Consider the following 21,101-nt stretch of genomic DNA (forward strand, 5'->3'; position numbering starts at 1 on the left):
TTCCATCCAGCAACCTTTCGGTTACTGGCACAACGCTCTAACCACTTGGCTACATGCTGCCAATTGGGCCCTTTACTGGCAACATGCCGGGCCCTCTCCTGGCGACATGCCGGGCCCTCTCCTGGCGACATGCCGGGCCCTCTCCTGGCGACATGCCGGGCCCTCTCCTGGCGACATGCCGGGCCCTCCCCTGGCGACATGCCGGGCCCTCCCCTGGCAATATATTGGCTCGCTTGTCTTTACCACAGCAGGCTTCTAAGGGGAGGATGGCACATAATGTCTGAAACGGCGCAAATGGAATGGCATCTAACACCTGGAACCCTTGTGTTTGATACCAGTCCTCTCCAGGCATTACCACCAGCCTGTTCTCCGCAATTAAGGTGCCACCAACCTCCTGTGGTCGCCATGTACATAGTGACTGATAGACATACTGGAGACATAGCTCACATCCTTAAATTGACACACTAAAATAATCCTTGAGTCATTATTTATATAAACTTTTAATTGAACTCTCAGCTGAAAGTACACTTCTCCCTCCTGTACTGTAGCACTCTGGAAAACAGTAGCCTCATTCCACCAGGAAGAGTAGTCCAGAGAACCTAGGTCTGTGTCTGACATGAAACCTTATTCCCTATCTAGTGTCCTACTTTTGAACAGAGCCCCATGGGGCCCTGGTCAGAGCCCCATGGGGACCGGTCGGAAGTAGTGTAATATACAGGTGGGGTGTCATTAGGGTGTCAATAGGGTGTCATTTGGGACACAGAACAGGCTGAAAGGAAGCCACAAGAGGTGTGGATGGTGGTGGGTGGAGCCAGAGTGTCTCTCCATGGTAAAATCCTACCCTGATGACGAGGTTATGCAAGGCAGCTCAACAGGTCCATTCTCTGTGGCCTCTCTTTCAACAGACAGAACACTCAAGACATTGCCCCCAAAGAAGACATCTAAAGATACGATCCAACTCAACAAAAGCAACAACAAAAATAACAATATGTAGTTTCTTTCCTATTTACAAAGCGTTTTGAGATTTTACTGGAAACATATATGACCGAAAACCTATAAATGACAGAATTGTTTAAGGTGTCAGAGGAGTCAAAATCACTCAAGATGAAATACCCTAGTACAGTATTACATCTGTAAAAGTTATCAGAACAACAGGGAGGCGAATAGTATTCCAGTCTTGCTGAGGTCCATGAGATGGTCCTTTGATTTCAGAGTCCTTTGCCTCAGTCCAGCTCCTCTTTTAGTGCCCCGTCAGGTGTGATAAAGGTTTAACATCAGATAGTGGGCTTTGATAATCAAACATGTCTGTGATAGTGGTTCACATTGGATGACAGTAGTTGAAATTGAAGGTGAATAAAAAAGACAAAGTAAAATGAGTGACAAAGAAATGGTGGTCGTAAAAAATTGGGACGAGGGCAAGAAAATTAAAAGTATAAATAGGGTGTAGATTCACCCTGTCAATGTGAAATATAACAAGGACATCTTTAAAAGAAAATAGACAATGTCAAGTCACCTTCAGAATGTAGATTAAAAAATAAAACAAATCAAGTCAACCCATCCTGAGAACAATCTGAAAATAAATACACCCCTGTGCTTGTTCCTTTGTGTGTTTTGTAGCACAGAACTCAGTCCAGATTCTGTCTGTTGGTGTGTCAGTATCCCTGTAGTCCGTTGTAAACCTTCTGTACCGATGCCTGCTTCAGAATCGCCCTCACTCCTGGAACAAAAGGAAGCCCCAATTGTAAATGACTATCCATTATGATCATAATTACATTTTTTCATAATCTTTCATATCTGAGAAGTTAATGTGTTCCGTTATTGTCTCCCTGTCAGTGGTGTAAAGTCAGCAATACGAAGACGATTTATTGAGATGTACATGTGTCGCTTACAGTTTTGGGGGGTGGGGGGACTGTTCTACTGTTGCCTCTGAGTCTTAATATGCATCAACATTACCCATACCTCGTATGTAACAGCTCTGATATATAACATGCAGTCTACTTTCTCCTGGCAACATTAACTCGAACTCATACGAAAATACATTACAAGTCACATCCCCCCACCCATCTTTATCGGCCTCCTCCTTACCCTCTTTCTGATTGTCATTCAGCTGTGTCTCTGGGAACTCGACGTCGAAGGAGACAATGAGAGAGCCACGGATGTTGTTGTTGTCGAAGTTGGGCAGGCCTTCTCCTTTCTTCCACACCCGAGCACCAGGCTTAGTGATCTTGTCCCTCACAATGTGGACCTGTAGTCAGAGGAGCAGTCAAAGTGTGTCACTGATTCCTTAGAATACCTTTAAGAATACACTTTATTATTATGAATAAATACTTTCTTTTCTAGACAGAACAAAAATGCATATTTTTTGCTTTTCAACCAGTCTTTTTGTGTGCTTTTTGAGAATGGGGCAATGATGGCTCAAGACAAGCTCCCCAAGCTCCCCTCCCCAAAACATTTCAGTACATGGCAGTAAAAGTGTATGCATGTATTTCTTAGCTTCACTCGTCCATAGTTACCTTATGGCCGTCCAGGTGTGTGATGTCCATCTCAAAGCCAACCAGAGCCTCCACCAGGGAGATGGTGACGTTAGTGTACAGGTCATCTCCTCGCCGCTCAAACACCGGATGTCTGTCAGTACACATACATTACTAAATCACGCTTCAACAAAACAGCTTCCACAATTGACAAGATGTTAGTTAACCAATAAAAGGCCCGGGGGGTGGTATATGGCCAATATACCACGCTAAGGGCTATTCTTAAACACAACGCAACACAGAGTGCCTGGATACAGCCCTTAGCCGTGGTATATTGGCTATATATCACAAACTCCCCGAAGTGCCTTACTGCTATTATAAACTGGTTAATAACATAATTAGAGCAGAAAGAAATATTGGTGGCGGTAATGCAAGTAATTTATGAAAGTTGCCAATCGCAATATAAAGTCAAGAGAAGAAAAAGCCTGGAAAGGATTATGTGTGGATTAATTGTTGGAGTAGAGGACCTTGTGCATTTCAGGTCAAATAACTCTTGTTTATATCCCAGGACAAGTTAGCTAGAAACAGCAAACTAGCTAAATAGGACAAATTAGCTAGCAAGTGCAAGCTAACTAGCTAAATTGCCATAAATGTTTAATGCTTTTCGACCTGTCCCCAAATTAATATAATTGGTTCAGAGTTTGTTTTGATATTTTAACCTGCGTGTCGTGATCGCGTTTGATGTGGGGGGACAAAAAAATACATGTATGCACGATGGCGCACGCGCGCAGCCGGTTTGGGTTCCATGTTAAGGTCTGTCCCTCCGACATTTGCAACATTGTTTCAGTATTCAGATCTCCAACTGTCCCATAGTAATGAACGTGTAGGGGTCGGCAGTCGGGACGAGAGAGGGAGGCAGGCAGCGTTTCTCAGCCAGTCTAAATGGTAAAAAATGATGCTAGCTGATTCATGGATATACAAAGAAAGGTCAATTGAAAAAAGTTCAAATGAAATGAAGTTCAGCTAGTTTGCAGTCTTTCCAGCTTCAGTTTGTGGTGATTGTGTTAGCTGTGTTGTTGGATAGATCCTCTGAACAACAGTGCCCTGACGATAGAGCACATTTTCTATGCCAGGTCAAATCGTGCCTCATTAGCTAATTGTTATGGATGTACCCAAATAAATGTCACGAGAAAACAGCTCAAACAAATGAAGCTCCTTTTGTTATTCTTTCTGCACTGTTTGACGGGAATATGTTAGCCGTAGTTGGCTAGCCAGCAAGCAAGGGATAAGAATGTTGCCAGCCAGTATGGTAATGGAACATTTAGAACGAACGACTGTCGCATCCATAGATACAGAACAAAAAGACTGAACGACTGGGTCACGTCCATAGATACAGAACAAAAAGACTGAACGACTGGGTCACGTCCATAGATACAGAACAAAAAGACTGAACGACTGGGTCGCATCCATAGATACAGAACAAAAAGACTGAACGACTGGGTCGCATCCATAGATACAGAACAAAAAGACTGAACGACTGGGTCGCGTCCATAGATACAGAACAAAAAGACTGAACGACTGGGTCACGTCCATAGATACAGAACAAAAAGACTGAACGACTGGGTCGCATCCATAGATACAGAACAAAAAGACTGAACGACTGGGTCACGTCCATAGATACAGAACAAAAAGACTGAACGACTGGGTCGCGTCTCTGGCAACCGAACCAATAGAACGAACGACCATCCGGTTTGAGTAGCAACCCTAGATTTGTTTCGGGACAATATCTTGTGGAAGGATTAAATAGTATGAAAAAAAAAATGCATCAAAATAATGCTTTCAATTAAAATATGTCAATCAATATTTTAATATGTTGGTAACCTGTTGTATAAAAGTGATAATGCCATCGAAGCCGGTGTTGAGGATATATTGGCACGGTTTGCTGGCCCTCGACGAACAACACCCATGCCAAATATACAGTTGAAGTCGGAAGTTTACATACACTTAGGTTGGAGTCATTTAAACTCGTTATTCAACCACTCCACAAATTCCTTGTTAACAAACTATAGTTTTGGCAAGTTGGTTAAGACATCTACTTTGTGCATGCAAATTCATTTTTCCAACAATTGTTTACAGACAGATTATTTCACTGTATCACAATTCCAGTGGGTCAGAAGTTTACATACACTAAATTGACTGTGCCTTTAAACAGCTTACAAAATTTAGAAGCTTCTGATAAGCTATTTGACATCATTTGAGTCAATTGAAGGTGTACCTGTGGATGTATTTCAAGGCCTACCTTCAAACTCAGTGCTTCTTTGCTTGACATCATGGGGGAAAAAAAATCAACAGAAATCATCCAAGACCCCAGAAAAACAATTGTAGACCTCCACAAGTCTGGTTCAACCTTGGGAGCAATTTCCAAACACCTGAAGGTACCACATTTATCTGTATAAACAATAGTAAGCAAGTATAAACACCATGGGATCACGCAGCCGTCATATCGCTCAGGAAGGAGACGCGTTCTGTCTCCTAGAGATGAAAGTACTTTGGTGCGAAAAGTGCAAATCAATCCCAAAACAACAGCAAAGGACCATGTGAAGATGCTGGAGGACACAGGTACAAAAGTATCTGTATTCACAGTAAAACAAGTCCTATATCGACATAACCTGAAAGGCCGCTCAGCAAGGGAAAAAAAACACCATAAAAAAAGCCAGACTATGGTTTGCAACTGCACATGGGGACAAAGATCGTACTTTTTGGAGAAATGTCCTCTGGTCTGATGAAACAAAAATAGAACTGTTTGGCCATAATGAACATCGTTATGTTTGGAGGAAAAAGGGGGAGGCTTGCAAGCCGAAGAACACCATCCCAACCATGAAGCACAGTGTTGGCAGCATCATGTTGTGGGGGTGCTTTGCTGCAGGAGGGACTGGTGCACTTCAGAGAATAGATGGCATCATGAGGACGGAAAATGATGTGGATATATTGAAGCAATATCTCAAGACATCAGTCAGGAAGTTAAAGCTTGGTCGCAAATGGGTCTTCCAAATGGACAATGACCCCAAGCATACTTCCAAAGTTGTGGCAAAGTGGCTTAAGGACAACAAATTCAGGGTATTGGAGGGGCCATCACAAAGCACTGACCTCAATCCTATTGACAATTTGTGGGCAGAACTGAAAAAGCATGTGCGAGCAAGGAAGCCTACAAACCTGACTCAGTTACACCAGCTCTGTCAGGAGGAATGGGCCAAAATTCACACAAATTATTGTGTAAAGCTTGTGGAAGGCCACCCGAAACATTTGACCCAAGTTAAACTATTTAAAGGCAATGCTACCAAATACTAATTGAGTATGTAAACTTCTGACCAACTGGGAATGTGATGAAAGAAATACAAGCTGAAATAAATCATTCTCTCAACTATTATTCTGACATTTCTGATTCTTAAAATAAAGTGGTGATCCTAACGGACCTAAGACAGGGAAGTTTTACTAGGATTAAATGTCAGGAATTGTGAAAAACTGAGTTTAAATGTACTTGGCTAAGATGTATGAAACTTCTGACTTCAACTGTATCCTCTAAACACCGGCTTCTCTGGCATTATCACTTAAATAGACACCGGTGTATCAAGTTCGCTAACAGGGAGAGGGAAAGAATAAAGCCTGTAGTGGACAGAAGGGTTGAGTCACATAAACACCACAAAACAGCTTCCACAACTGACAACCTACATCTTATATAATAGAGAGAGACAGGCTCCCTAACAGAGTGAGAACGTATTTGCATACAGCAAGCATATAAACTTCGCAAAAAAAGAAACATCCCTTTGCAAAGACCCTGTCTTTCAAAGATAATTCGTAAAAATCCAAATAACATCACAGATCTTCATTGTAAAGGGTTTAAGATAGGGGGCAGTATTTGGAAGTTTGGATGACTGAGGTGCCCAAAGTAAACTGCCTGTTACTCAGGCTCAGAAGCTAGGATATGCATATGCATGGTAGTATTGGATAGAAAACACTAAAGTAAAACTGAAAACACTAAAGTAAAACTGTTAAAATAATGTCTGAGTATAAAAGACTGATTTGGCAGGCAAAACCCCGAGGACAATCCACCCAGGGAAAAATTGAGGTCATTGGATATTCCAATTCTTTTCTATGGGAAACCCACATTTTTAGGACCCAGATTGCAGTTCCTATGGCTTCCACTAGATGTCAACAGTCTTTGAACAATTTCTAATGTTTTTTTTAAGTGAAGAAGTAGTCGTATTCTTTCTAAGTGTCACTCAGAAGGATTCTACTATTTTGGTGCGCGTGATTGACTGCGCGCTCCTTGATGTTTTTCTCCGGTATTGGAAATTTGATTGATTATTTACATATTAGGATACCGAAGGTTGGATAACAAACGTTGTTTGAAATGTTTGGACCAAGTTTACAGGTTACTTTTTACATTCCTTTGTAGGCATGTTGGGCGAGTTGGAACAGGTGTATTTCTGAATCAGACGCACCAAATAAAACAGACATTTTTGGGATATAAAGGACTTTATCGAACAAAAAGGCCATTCATTGTGTAGCTGGGACATTTGGGGATTGCAAAAGGATAAAGATCTTCAAAGATAAGCAATTTATTTTATAGCTATTTCTGACTTTCGTGATGAATCTGCTTGCTTAGAAAATGATTGTGACGCACTTGGTTATTTATCTCCGGAATTGAATATACTATTTTCTGTCTTAAAGTTTGTTTATTTACATATTAGGGTACCTGAGGATTGATTAGGAAAGTTGTTTGACATGTTTGGACCAAGTTTATTGGTCAAATTTGGGATTAATTCTGTTAGTATTTTGAACGAGGGGAAACCGGTGGATGATTGAATGAAGCGCGCCAAATAAACTTTTTGGGGTTATAAAGAAGGACTTTATCGAACAAAAGGACCATTTGTTATGTGATTGCAACAAGATGAAGATCTTCAAAGGTAAGGGATTTATATTATTGCTATTTCTGACTTTCGTGGTGCATCTGCTTGGCTGAATAATGTTTTTCATGCTTTTGTATGCGGGGCGCTGTCCTCAGATAATCACATGGTTTGCTTTTGCCGTAAAGCCTTTTTGAAATCTGACAACGCGGCTGGATTAACAATTAGTTTATCTTTTAAATTATGTATGACACTTGTATTTTCATGAAAGTTTAATATTACGATTTCTGTCATTTGAATTTGGCGCTCTGCAATTTCACCGGATGTTGTCGAGGTGGGTCGCTTGAGACACGCCTAGCCATAACAGGTTTTAAACACTGTTTCCCAATGCTTGTTCAATGAACCATAAACAATTAATGAACATGCACCTGTGGAGCGGTCGTTAAGACACTAACAGCTTACAGACAGCAGGCGATTAAGGTCACAGTTATGAAAACTTAAGACACTAAAGAGACCTTTCTACTGACTCTGAAAAACACCAAAAGAAAGATGCCCAGGGTTCCTGCTCATCTGCGTGAACGTGCCCTAGGCATGCTGCAAGGAGACATGAGGACTGCAGATGTGGCCAGGGCAATAAATTGCAATGTCCGTACTTTGAGACGCCTAAGACAGCACTAGAGGGAGACAGGACGGACAGCTGATCGTCCTCGCAGTGACAAACCACGTGTAACAACACCTGCACAGGATTGGTACATCCGAACATCATACCTGCGAGACAGGTACAGGATGGCAACAACAATCGCCCGGGTTACACCAGGAACGCACAATCCCTCCATCGGTGCTCAGACTGTACGCAATAGGCTGAGAGAGGCTAGACTGAGGGCTTGTAGGCCTGTTGTAAGGCAGGTCCTCACCAGACATCACCGGCAACAACATTGCCTATGGGCACAAACCCACCATCGCTGGACCAGGCAGGACTGGCAAAAAGTGCTCTTCACTGACGAGTCGCGGTTGACTCACCAGGGGTGATGGTCGGATTTGCGTTTATCGTAGAAGGAATGAGCGTTACACCGAGGCCTGTACTCTGGAGCGGGATCGATTTGGAGGTGGAGGGTTCGTCATGGTCTGGGGCGGTGTGTCACAGCATCATCGGACTGAGCTTCTTGTCATTGCAGGCAATCTCAACACTGTGCGTTACAGGGAAGACATCCTCCTCCCTCATGTGGTATCCTTCCTGCAGGCTCATCCTGACATGACCCTCCAGCATGACAATGCCATCAGCCATACTGCTCGTTCTGTACGTGATTTCCTGCAAGACAGGAATGTCAGTGTTCTGCCATGGCCAGCGAAGAGCCCGGATCTCAATCCCATTGAGCACGTCGGGGACTGGTTGGATCGGAGGATGAGGGCTAGGGCCATTCCCCCAGAAATGTCTGGGAACTTGCAGGTACTTTGGTGGAAGAGTGGGGTAACATCTCACAGCAAAAACAGGCAAATCTGGTGCAGTCCATGAGGAGGCGATGCACTGCAGTACTTAATGCAGCTGGTGGCCACACCAGCTACTGACCGTTACTTTTGATTTTGACCCCCCCTTTGTTCGGGGACACATTATTCCATTTCTGTTAGTCACATGTCTGTGGAACTTGTTCAGTTTATGTCTCAGTTGTTGAATCTTATGTTCATACAAATATTTACACATGTTAAGTTTGCTGAAAATAAATGCAGTTGACAGTGAGAGGACGTTTCTTTTTTTTTGCTGAGTTTAGATACAAGGTTTGAGTTGCATAGACAGCGGTGAGTGCAAGTAGGGAACATTCCAAAAATCTTTACCGGTGGAGGCTGCGGAGGGGAGGACGGCTCATAATAATGGCCTGAATGGAGTTTAATAGATGGAATGGAGTAAAGGATATCAAACATGTGTTTCATACCGTTCTATTCACTCCCTTCCAGACATTATTATGAGCCGTCCTCCCCTCAGCAGCCTCCACTGATCTTTACATAACACTAAATGTATTAGTGTTGACATAATGTCCTATACCAACAAAGCATGGCTCCTAGAGAGGTTAATAGTAGCCTGATTAGAACCACTATATTATTTGTGAAACATGGAAATGCTGCTCTTACTTCATAACTTTGATGCGGAAGCGTAGGTCCCCTGGCTCTCCATCGATGTGAGGTTCGCCTTGAGACAGACGTAGTCGTGAGTTAGACACTGATATCACTTGTAAACACTTGTTTTTATTTTTATGCCCATTATCCTGATGTTTGAGTAAGTAGCTTACCTTCCCCAATGAAAGGGTACTCCATCTCATCTCTCACTCCCTGTTCAATCTCTACCTCCAGAGTTCTCTCCTCATTCACCAGCCTGGGATTATAAGACATTATCATCCTCATCACATAAAGAAAGAACCCATTGACTCCTGTGTTAACAGTCTTAACCAGATGAACAGTCAATATGACAGTATAGAACAGAGGTTCCCAACCTTTCTCAGTTACTGTACCACCAACTATATTTTGTTCCACCTGGAGTACCCCTGAAGTATCCCCTCATGTGCATTTTACCAGTAGGCCTATGGTCTCATGAGTCTTCTCAAGTACCCCTATGGATAGACCAAGTACCCCCAGGGTCCTAGTACCCCTGGTTGGGAACCACTGGTATAAAACACATCTTTAAAATGTATCCATTTGCACAGACATTCTTTTTGTTGTTGTTGTTGCTTACAGCACCCAACCCAACATGCACATGACAGGGTAGGAACAGGACAGAGTCAACCACAAAGCAGCACCCCTGAAGCAGTGACTCACTTTATATTGGGACACTCATCACACACTACTTCCTGGCTCATCTGGAAGCGTCCAGGTCCGAGTTGCGTCGTCCTCATTTCCTGTCTGCAGTTGCATTTCCGTTTCCCAGGGGCCTCTTTGGCTACAGGCTTGTTACGAACAACCTGAGATGTACATATAGGTGATGAGATTAGGGCGTGTGTGTTGGAATAGGGTAGGCCTGGTGGAGCATACAAATTGTATACAGTGACCATGTCAGAATACTCGTACTTGTGTTCTAAATAGTAGCATTTTGGATATTTGAAAATAGAAAGTTCTATAGTAGGTGACGTATTTTTTAATTATTCAGTATGCTTTCAATGCCAGGATGTCATACTCCATTCAGCTTGATATCTAGTAGAATTCACTGCACACCATTGAAGAGAGTCGTTAGACAACAGCTGATAAATCACACAAGGTTACGCAGCGTACCAAAATTAACGAATGACGGGAATATACGATTGCGCATTTTAGATTATGCATTCTCAGTATGGAGGAGTCTAGTATGTTATTTTATACTTATTACATACATTTTTACTAAACAGTGCAAAGTAGGTAGTTTAAGTAAGTAGTAGGCAAGACAGATTTTGGATATGGACAGTATATACAGAACACAATAAGGGTTGATGTGTACCTCAACAAAGTTCCCAGAGTACACCTCTTCGAGTGTGACCTCCAGGTCCAGCACAATGTCATTTCCTCTGGGGATGTTCCTGTCCTGCTGTCCTTGCCGGTTTCCTCCAAACATGAAGCCAAAGTCACCAAAGAAACTGGAAGAGGCAACAGTGGGGTAAGAGACATTATTTGAAATGTAGCCAGTGCTTGACATAGACAGGAGCTCACAGGAGCTGAGTACCGGCACCTCAAATGTTCTACTGCTTGAGCTCCTGTTCCTCTTACAGAATATTATCTCAAAAGTATTGTGTAGATCCTGCACCTAAATGTAAACAGTTTGGGCACTCAAAATGTGCACCAGCACCTATACTGTACATGATGGTTTCAGAGTATATGATCTCAGTGCTTAACAATGATATCCTCATCATACTTGTGGGTATATGTCTATGTAGTCGCTCCGAGACCAGGCTTACCAGGGCTTTACTTTGTAATAAATGCTTAATACCAGGGTGAAGTGTGTTAAATTACAAGCTCCTGCCACAAGCAGTACTTGACTTGGACTGAAATAGTAACCTATTAGGTAAACTTCCTGTACCTGGAGAAGATATCATTGTGAGAACCATGGTGGCCCTCTTTCAGACCATCCTCTCCGTATGCATCATACTGCTTTCTCTTCTCTTCATCAGAGAGCACCTACAAACAGCACAACATCAGGGATGAACTCTTTTTACGTCACAAAATACTGAAGAGATCATGGTTGCTTTACATTAGCGACATGAAATTAACTTTAATTACAAATTCTTAACATCACATTTCACCCACTTAAATAGCTTAACCATGCAATATGTATCAATCATGAAATTGGATGATGTTTCAAATCTACGCGTTATCAGTGATCATGATGACACTGGTGAGATGCGCATCATGGAACGTTTCACTGAGCCGCTCCGAGTGCTCCACGTCGCGCTTTCATGAGAGAACACTGACCACAGTATGAGCCAATCAGAGGCAGCCACACGGTCTTCTTGGCCAATCAAAATCACTATGTCGTTTCCAACAACAACCAAATAGGTCGCTTCAGTTTCTTACAAAATACTTTCGTTTCGGTGCCTCGATCGATCGTAACGAAAATGAGATAGCATGCTGAAGCCAAATATTACTACACACCCAGATCAAATGACTATTATAAAAGGTTAATAAATTATACATAATAGAGTACTATCATCTCAACACTCAGTTGCCATTCAGTTCTTTTACATCTCTTCATGAGACTGACAATGATGTTGATGGGTATAGTTTCTGAGCTACACAAGACAAGATCATCATGGCATGATATTGATAGCACATATTGTAAAACGAAAGTGCCATGCAAATAACAATTACCGTAGAGATAAGTGATACAGGGGTTCACTTCCTACCTCATAGGCTGACCCCAGGTCTGCGAATTTGTCAGCAGCAGTTGGGTCATCTTGGTTTCTGTCAGGGTGCAGCTGGAGAGCCAGCTTTCTGTAAGCCTTCTTGATGTCCCTCACAGATGCAGACTTGCTCACCCCCAAGATCTTGTAGAAATCTCGCCTGTAGATAGAGGTGAAAATAAGAGAGGGTGTCTAGCTACCTACCGGATCTTAGATAGTTTCCCTTCATGATAGTGACAAGTGGAGTAGGGTTCACAAACGTGTGGTTTATCAGACTAAGAATCTTTGTGAAGTAAATAATTCAAAATGGGCATCACCCAGTCCAGAGTAATTCAGTTTTATATCCATTTTTGAGTACAAAGCCAGTTGAGCAAGTTCGCCCACTCTTCCATGTCATTCCCTCGAGTAGATACACACGATTCACGATACTGGAAACAAAGGATCTGGCAGGCTGATGTTCACTACTCTATGAACAAGGGCTTTATTTACAGTGTTGTTCACGTTGCTGAGATTGCTTATTTACCCCTCCAAATAGTAGCTAGCTAACGTTAGCTATTTTACACATGGAGAATGGGCTTCAGAAGCGTAGACCAATCACAATTAAACATGTGTACCAGCTAGCGATACCGCGTTTGAACCGGTTTGACCATTGCAGAGACGGTGTGTTCGGGTAATATAGAAGTACTTACCCTGCAAGCACTGCTGTAACGAAATAAAGGGCAAGACAGCAAACACTGCATAGATTCATCCCTTTAACGGCCATAGATACCAGTATCTTCAAGAAACCAACAGAACAACCCGGCGTTTGCGATACGGTTCCTTTCTGTCACTGATCCTTTTCCTTCCGTCAAATCAGAACCGCCCACATGCTGCCTGGAAGTCCCGCCTCCCGTGCTAACGCCCGCCCACCGTGTATATCAGAGGTACATCCTACATGCATCCAATAGAAAATATACTGCCAATTATATATATAGCTCTTAAAGCAACAGCAATGAAAGCCGGTGTACACGTTTTAAAATATCTTTGCAATATATTTTCTAGTAGATGAATGTAGAATGTGCATCGGATTCTTACAATATGCCCGGTGCCTTTCAGCAATATCGACAAAAAAAAGAACCGTCAAAATATTCTCCGTTTACGTCGGACTTGACGCACCACCGGGCAGTGCATTGTGCGCGCGACCGTCGCTCTGTGTAGTCGCGCGCAACAGATGAGAACCAGCAGTGGCGCCAAATAGGAAGAACGTCGAACGTTCTGTAGCTAGCTACGTGCTGATCACATTCACAGCATAGTAAACAAACCATAACCAAAAGCCAGGTAGCTAGCTAAATACTGTATAGTACTAAACTTTTTACTTATGAGGGAGCTTGATCACCAGTTACTTTTCCTGGAACTTCGAGGCAGGAGCAGAAATCCCTTGGGACTAGTGGAAACTTGCTGAACAAGCCAAGGTAAACTACGCATCAAGTGTTTTGTCTCTGCTAGTCTGACATCTTTGTATCAGCTGCTAAGCCATGTTGCTAGCTAACTAGCTCGCTAACGTTCCCCTGCTAAATAATAAATAAACAAAGCAAATGCTGTCAGCTACCTACAGATCATCTCTAGTGGCCAGTTGTTGTCATGGGAACATCCGGCGTCCACTCTGTTAGCCAGGAAGGAACAGCAGAGTCAGACAACACAGACATTTGCAATGGAACAAGCAGTCACATAAATAAAATAGAACATTATTTAGAGTGCGTTAGTGCACTAGTTATTTATAAAGGGGATATTCTGTTTACCCATAAGGTTCAAATTCAGTTTTTAATAATACAGCTAGTTAGTTGCCCTTTTAAATACGAGTTATCTAATAATACTGCAATATTGAACAGCAGACCAGAAGCCACCAATGAATGGGTGAACTCTTGTCTACAACCTTCTAAATTCAATGCACTACCATAGCTCAGATATCTCACCACACTCACTGTATGCTCACCCCTCTTTCTGACCTCTCACCCAGTTATTTTGTTCTTCCACTCCCTCCTCCTCCTGGCCCACTAACAGCCATGGACCAGGGTGGTGGTGTGGTGGTGTGGCCTCGCATGGAGCCCTTCCTCTTGGGGGCTCTGCAGGTGGCACCCCCTACCAAACTCAGCCTGCACTACCTGCGCAAGATGGCTGCCTACGTGCGCTCGCGAGAGGGCTGCTTCCCCATGCTAGGCTGGCTCATGTGGAGGCACATTGCCTGTGGCAAGCTGCAGCTCCCTGAGGACCTGGCCTGGCTCTACTTTGAGACCTTTGACCTGCTGGCTGGTCACCCTGCAGAGGAGAGGCTGGAGTGGGCTGAGAACCTGTCCCAGTGCTCCTCCCCCAGAGAGCTGGACCGCCAGAGGAGCAAGGTGAGCTGTGAGCACACTAGGGAGGGATGAGAAAAGGGCAGAGACCTGTATGACTATGTCCCCCAAGGATGTGTTGTCAGTTGGACTGTAATAATATCTATCCTGTTGTATCCTGCACTTTTTTTAGTTTAAACAGACTTTGACACAGGAGTCTGTCCATTATCCTTTTAGGTATTGTTTGTGACACTGACCTATGTCAAGTATTGGTTTGTGTTCAGTCTCTGTATTTTCCTGTTCTCTCTTTTCTAGTTGTGTGTGGACACGCTGCAGTTCCTCCTGTTCCTCTACATTCAGCAGCTGAACCGGGTGTCTCTGCGTACGTCTCTGATTGGTGAAGAGTGGCCAAGCCCCCGCTCTCGCTCCCCCTCCTCGGACCGCGAGGCAAAGACCAGCTCTCAAAATAAGGTCCTGTTGCTTTATATTGCTTACAAGTTTAACGGCAGGCTGAGAGTGTAAATGTACACAATCTGTTTTTACGATGAAGTCTCTCTAACCTATCTCTAAGCAAAACATATTTTGATGGTCTAGTTACTGACATTTTATTATAAACTGGGTGGTTTGAGCCCAGAATGCTGATTGGCTGACAGCCATAATATATCAGACCGTATACCATGGGTATGACAAAACATTTATTTTTACTGCTCTAATTATGTTAGTAAACAGTTTATAATTGCAATAAAGCACCTCGGGGGTTTGTGGTGTATGGCCAATATACCACGGCTAAGGGCTGTATCCAGGCACTCCACGATGCGTTGTGTTTAAGAACAGCCTTAGCCGTGGTATATTGGACATATACCACACCCCCTCGTGCCTCATTGCTTAAATATACTACCCCATTGCATTAGCTCCCATATCCATGCATTGTATCATTGTTCAGTCTTTTCACCCTGTTGCTGTGATCAGAACTGGGACGACCAGGCCCACCTGTCCTTCCTCCAGACCCACCTGTGTGAGCTGCTGGAGCTGCTAGTAGAACCAGGCCAGCTGTCAGGGTCTGGCCAAGCCGTGAAGGACAGCCAGGTCTCTCTGGAGGCTCTACAGGTGAAGCGAGGGAACATGGCCCGCATCCCAAATGGAAACCTATTCCCTATACAGTGCACTACTTTTGACCAGAGTCATCTGGGCTCTGTAGTAGTGCACTATATACGGAAAATGATGACTTTTGGATGCACTCATCCTCAACTATATATTCTTGTATAAAACAGTGAAAGGTTCCATAACATGTCCAATATGTTGCAGTGTTCATTCAGTTTTTATAATACAACAATTTGCCTTTTCAGTAAACAACAATACAATAACATATTTTCTCTACAGGGCCTCAGTCTGCTGCTGGAGGGCTCAGTGTCCCGCGGCCGGAACGTCCACCCCATCCACAAGCTGCTCTCCAGAGCTCCACTCCAGACCCAAGCAGGGTACTCCAAACTCAGCCGCTCCTTCTCCATGCACCCCCTGCTGGCATGGCTCAGACAGGCCCTCGTCCCCAACCCCTTTGGGATGTCAACCTGCCTGAGGTCTGGGAAGAAGCTGGCCTGGGCTCAGCAAGGTATCAAGCTACCACCCAAAGTAAACCCTGATGTGGATCATTCATTTATATTTAGATGCACAGTCAAATAAGGTGTGTTAGTATGTTTTATAGAAATGAGTGCGTTATCTTGTAACTGTTTTCTAGCTCACCTTTTTTCTGTTGGAGATGTAGAGAGCTATCAGGATTGAAGCATGGCTGTCTGTTCTCCTGTCCTCTAGTGGAGGGAGCTATGAAGAGAGCTAAGATCGCCCGGAACACCCACACGGCCCCCCCAGGCAGCAAGATGGTGCTGATGTCACAGGTGTTCAGACAGACCCTGGCCAAGGACTCAGACAAGCTAGCAGGAGCTAACGTCAAAATACACCGCTGCAGTGACGCCTTTATCTACCTCCTCTCTCCACTCAGGTGAGAGGTTCTCTACACATAGTCAGACTGGACACTACAGCTGTAGCATGCCCCGTCTATCAAATCAAATCAAATTTTATTTGTCACATACACATGGTTAGCAGATGTTAATGCGAGTGTAGCGAAATGCTTGTGCTTCTAGTTCCGACAGTGCAGTAATAACCAACAAGTAATCTAACTAACAATTCCAAAACTACTGTCTTATACACAGTGTAAGGGGATAAAGAATATGAACATAAGGATATATGAATGAGTGATGGTACAGAGCAGCATAGGCAAGATACAGTAGATGATATCGAGTACAGTATATACATATGAGATGAGTATGTAAACAAAGTGGCATAGTTAAAGTGGCTAGTGATACATGTATTACATAAGGATGCAGTCGATGATATAGAGTACAGTATATACGTATGCATATGAGATGAATAATGTAGGGTAAGTAACATTATATAAGGTAGCATTGTTTAAAGTGGCTAGTGATATATTTACATCATTTCCCATCAATTCCCATTATTAAAGTGGCTGGAGTTGAGTCAGTGTCATTGACAGTGTGTTGGCAGCAGCCACTCAATGTTAGTGGTGGCTGTTTAACAGTCTGATGGCCTTGAGATAGAAGCTGTTTTTCAGTCTCTCGGTCCCTGATTTGATGCACCTTTACTGACCTCGCCTTCTGGATGATAGCGGGGTGAACAGGCAGTGGCTCGGGTGGTTGTTGTCCTTGATGATCTTTATGGCCTTCCTGTAACATCGGGTGGTGTAGGTGTCCTGGAGGGCAGGTAGTTTGCCCCGGTGATGCGTTGTGCAGACCTCACTACCCTCTGGAGAGCCTTACGGTTGAGGGCGGAGCAGTTGCCGTACCAGGCGGTGATACAGCCCGCCAGGATGCTCTCGATTGTGCATCTGTAGAAGTTTGTGAGTGCTTTTGGTGACAAGCCGAATTTCTTCAGCCTCCTGAGGTTGAAGAGGCGCTGCTGTGCCTTCTTCACGATGCTGTCTGTGTGAGTGGACCAATTCAGTTTGTCTGTGATGTGTATGCCGAGGAACTTCTAACTACAAAAACAGATCCATTTCAGTAGAAATATCCCTTTTCTTAGATGAGATGGCATTCCCTGTGGTGTGTGTTTCAGGTCAGTGAGCCTGGACAAGTGTCGTAACAGCACGGTAGTCCTGGGTCCCATCGAGACCAGTATCCACATCCAGAGCTGTGAGAACGTCAAGGTGGTGTGTGTGGCTGGCCGTCTAGCCATAGGGTCCTCCTCCTACTGTACCATCCATGCCCTCACCCCCACCCGGCCTCTACTGCTCCCTGGGAACACTGCACTCACCCTGGGGCCCTTCCACACACATTACCCCTCCCTGGAGGATCACATGGCCAGTGTGGGTCTAGCTGTGGTGCCCAATGCCTGGGACCAACCCTTTCTGGTGGGAGTGGAGGGTACCATCCCAGACCCTGGATCCTACAGGCTGCTGCCGCCCGCTGAGTTCTGCCCCCTTGTGGTGCCCTTCAGGATGGAGGGGGATACGTGTGAGGTGCCGGGTGGGCTGCCATCGCTGTACCAGAAGGCCCATGAGGAGAGAGAGAAGAGTGTACAGGACTGGCAAAAGATGGTGAAGGATGCCCACCTGAACAAGTGAGTCATTAACAGAGAAGACCAAACTGCTAGATTTATTAACAATGAGAAATCTGACCTGGACTCAGAGAATGAAAACACGAACTGCTTCCCAGTATCCATGATCAATGTGAATTATGAAGCAACCCTTTTAAAATGTCTGATTTCCTACAGCGTTGTGAGCTCTGAGGGGTCTGGTAATGTTTCTCTTGTTCCTCTATTCAGTCATGCGTCTCTGTTTTCAGGGAGCAGCGGGGTCAGTTCCAGGCCCTGGTGGAGCAGAAGTTCCATGAATGGCTGTTGGAGTCAGGACACAGGCAGGAGCTTGATAGCCTTATCCCCCCCTGCATCGCATCCCAGGACCCCTCGGACAGCGACAGCCTGGAGGCCAGGACCAATGACACCAGACAGGAAGGGACATCTATACGGGAAGTGGGACAGACGCGTCTACCTTGCTGACTTTTGGGGGTTCTTGTTGATGGAGATCCCCATACAAAGCTCTTGCCTTTGCCTCACAGTCAGCAGTTTGCCTCAGCCACTAGCACCTCTAATCTCTTTGTTTGCCTGCTGTCTGTCCACAGTTCCAGGCAGGATCTGATCTGAGGATCAGTAGACTACAGAAGGAGGGTGGTCTGGTATAGACGACTGGCTCTGTTCTAGTCCCCTTCATCCAGCTGAGACTGTTGCGTCCCGATTCTCTACCCTTCTCCTGAAGTGTGTACTTGTACACTCCCTCTGATGTATTTAACAACGGTGCGGATGTGCAGGGTAGAGAATCAGGACAGAGCCAGTGGTCATAGAGCACTTGGGGTACAATACCATGGTACCTATTGTTAGCCACACTGGTTAGATCTGTGTAGTGTGGTGCCTCTGCAGTGGGTACTGTACTATTGAAATAATAGGGAATCAGGTTGTGCTGTTCATCCAGAGATTGACCTTGTCCAGTATGTAGAATAAATAAATTAATGTATTCATGTGATTGTACAGTATGTATGATATTGCGTCTTAATATGCCTTTTCTGGTAGCATAGGAGAGAGGGTGTGATGAATTTAAAGGTCTGCCTCTTCAACAAATTCCAATTAATTTAGTACCTTCCTAGCCTGAGTGCCAATCTATTGTGCTATCATGTCAACTCCTTACTACTGTTTCAAAATGATCGATGGAGATGACAAGAGCACACACAGATGTGGGACCAGGCTAGTACTTCCCTGGGATGGGTATTTGAAGCCTGTCGTCTTCAGACAACACGCACCTCTAAGAGGATGGATGACAGGGCACATTAGTGTAATGAGAAGAGAAACATGCCTTTGAGGGAGCAGTTCTACTCCATTATATGGGTCAAGGGACAGTGGACCTAAAGCAAAGATCTGTGTACTGTTAACATTAGCCTAGCATGGGCCAGAGGATGCTGATGTGTTAGGTAACCTAAGTCTATCCCTTCTTTGTTAGTCCTCTCCCTTTTCTTCAGTGTGTAGAAGGATGGATGATATTGTGGTTATGCCTTACTGCTGTAGCTTAGTTCTCAGTGACTTGCCTTTCAATTCAATTGCACTATGCTTCCCTGCATACACAATTACAATGGAATTCATTTACAATGGTTTCTAAGAGCACAATTTTGTTAGTTCTCAAGTGTTCTTTAGACATCAATAAACTATTAGTTTTTTTGCCTTGACGTGCCATTTTATGTGTTGTTGATGATTAGCGTACTTTCCTAGAGACCCTGTATATCGACCTCAATGTTTACTGTTGGACTGATCACACACCATTACAATTAGCTGTAGCACAGTCAACATGTGTAGAGATTACGCCAATGACCTTTTAAAAGGGTAATCTGAGGCGAGGACTGACCATCTGTAAGATCAAAATTATAGTTTGAACCATGTTTGAGGCTATACAGTGGTGGTTCACTACTACATTTTTAATATATATATTTCAACTACATTGTTTACAAACGTTGGATTAAAACAAGCTGATATTTGGTGTATGACAGTTGAACTAAGCTCATGAGGCCTTTACAAGTTATATTGTTCAAGAATCAATGGGTATATGTCATGAATTTAAATGTCAAATGTGTGTACCAATCCCATAATACCCTTTTAAATGCTCTCTACTTATGAACTACCTGGGAACGTTCCCAACCATACTGTCTTGGCTCTGTTCGGGCTCATGATATAGCTTGACTTTAATTATGCCAATTCAGGGCAAAGGGACTGTGAACTGGTACATCAACTATTTTTGGCTAAGACTGGAGGGGAACAGATGTGGCACAATTCCACCTCGGTGTCACTCTTTCCTTTGTCTCTTTTGAACATTCATTGGCCCTAGAGAAGGTATGGAAGAGATAGATTGGCCTGCATACTTGACAGATTTTCAGAATTCCATGCTTCTAAATGGCCTTCTAGTGTAATGGAACTTGTGTCTGATATCCGTCTCCAAGCACACCCACACACCTCTCTGCCCTGCTGTTGTTAGTTGAACACGTGACTACGTCTGGAGAGAACTTGTGCCACTTCAACTATTGGGAGGACAATATTATCCTGCATCGGGGCAGACTGTTGGCATGAGGTGGTGGGCACAGTGGGCATAGACTGGGTGGTGGTGAGGGGAGCAGGGGGGCATACAAGGTGGGTCTGTGTTGTGGTGGGTATGGGGGTTGAGGTGATTTGGGGGCATACAAGGTGGGTCTGTGTTGTGGGTATGGGGGTTGAGGTGAGTTAGGGGGTAATACAAGGTGGGTCTGTGTTGTGGTGGGTATGGGGGTTGAGGTGAGTTAGGGGGTAGTACAAGGTGGGTCTGTGTTGTGGTGGGTATGGGGGTTGAGGTGAGTTAGGGGGTAATGCAAGGTGGGTCTGTGTTGTGGTGGGTATGGGGGTTTAGGTGAGTTGGGGGGCATACAAGGTGGGTCTGTGTTGTGGGTATGGGGGTTGAGGTGAGTTGGGGGGCATACAAGG

General features: G+C 44.2%; 2 protein-coding genes across 2 annotated transcripts; one reads left to right on the plus strand and one right to left on the minus strand.

Moving 5' to 3' along the window:
* Window positions 1-481: 481 nt before the first annotated feature.
* On the minus strand, window positions 482-13,149 carry LOC112247590 (dnaJ homolog subfamily B member 11). The gene is made up of 10 exons (XM_024416398.2): window positions 12,921-13,149; window positions 12,235-12,391; window positions 11,412-11,509; window positions 10,836-10,971; window positions 10,184-10,326; window positions 9,661-9,743; window positions 9,503-9,560; window positions 2,514-2,625; window positions 2,086-2,245; window positions 482-1,717 (listed from the first exon to the last, which is right to left on the minus strand). Exons 1-10 carry the CDS (start codon window positions 12,992-12,994, stop codon window positions 1,653-1,655), a joined length of 1,086 nt encoding a protein of 361 aa, XP_024272166.1. The 5' UTR covers window positions 12,995-13,149; the 3' UTR covers window positions 482-1,652.
* A 274-nt stretch (window positions 13,150-13,423) lies between these two features.
* On the plus strand, window positions 13,424-19,822 carry LOC112247589 (TBCC domain-containing protein 1). Its single transcript, XM_024416397.2, has 8 exons — window positions 13,424-13,682; window positions 14,272-14,606; window positions 14,856-15,011; window positions 15,510-15,647; window positions 15,921-16,149; window positions 16,350-16,536; window positions 17,667-18,170; window positions 18,395-19,822. Exons 2-8 carry the CDS (start codon window positions 14,274-14,276, stop codon window positions 18,606-18,608), a joined length of 1,761 nt encoding a protein of 586 aa, XP_024272165.1. The 5' UTR covers window positions 13,424-13,682; window positions 14,272-14,273; the 3' UTR covers window positions 18,609-19,822.
* The last annotated feature ends 1,279 nt before the right edge of the window (window positions 19,823-21,101 follow it).

This window comes from Oncorhynchus tshawytscha, linkage group LG26 (genome assembly GCF_018296145.1).
Source record: "Oncorhynchus tshawytscha isolate Ot180627B linkage group LG26, Otsh_v2.0, whole genome shotgun sequence".
NCBI lineage: Eukaryota > Metazoa > Chordata > Actinopteri > Salmoniformes > Salmonidae > Oncorhynchus > Oncorhynchus tshawytscha.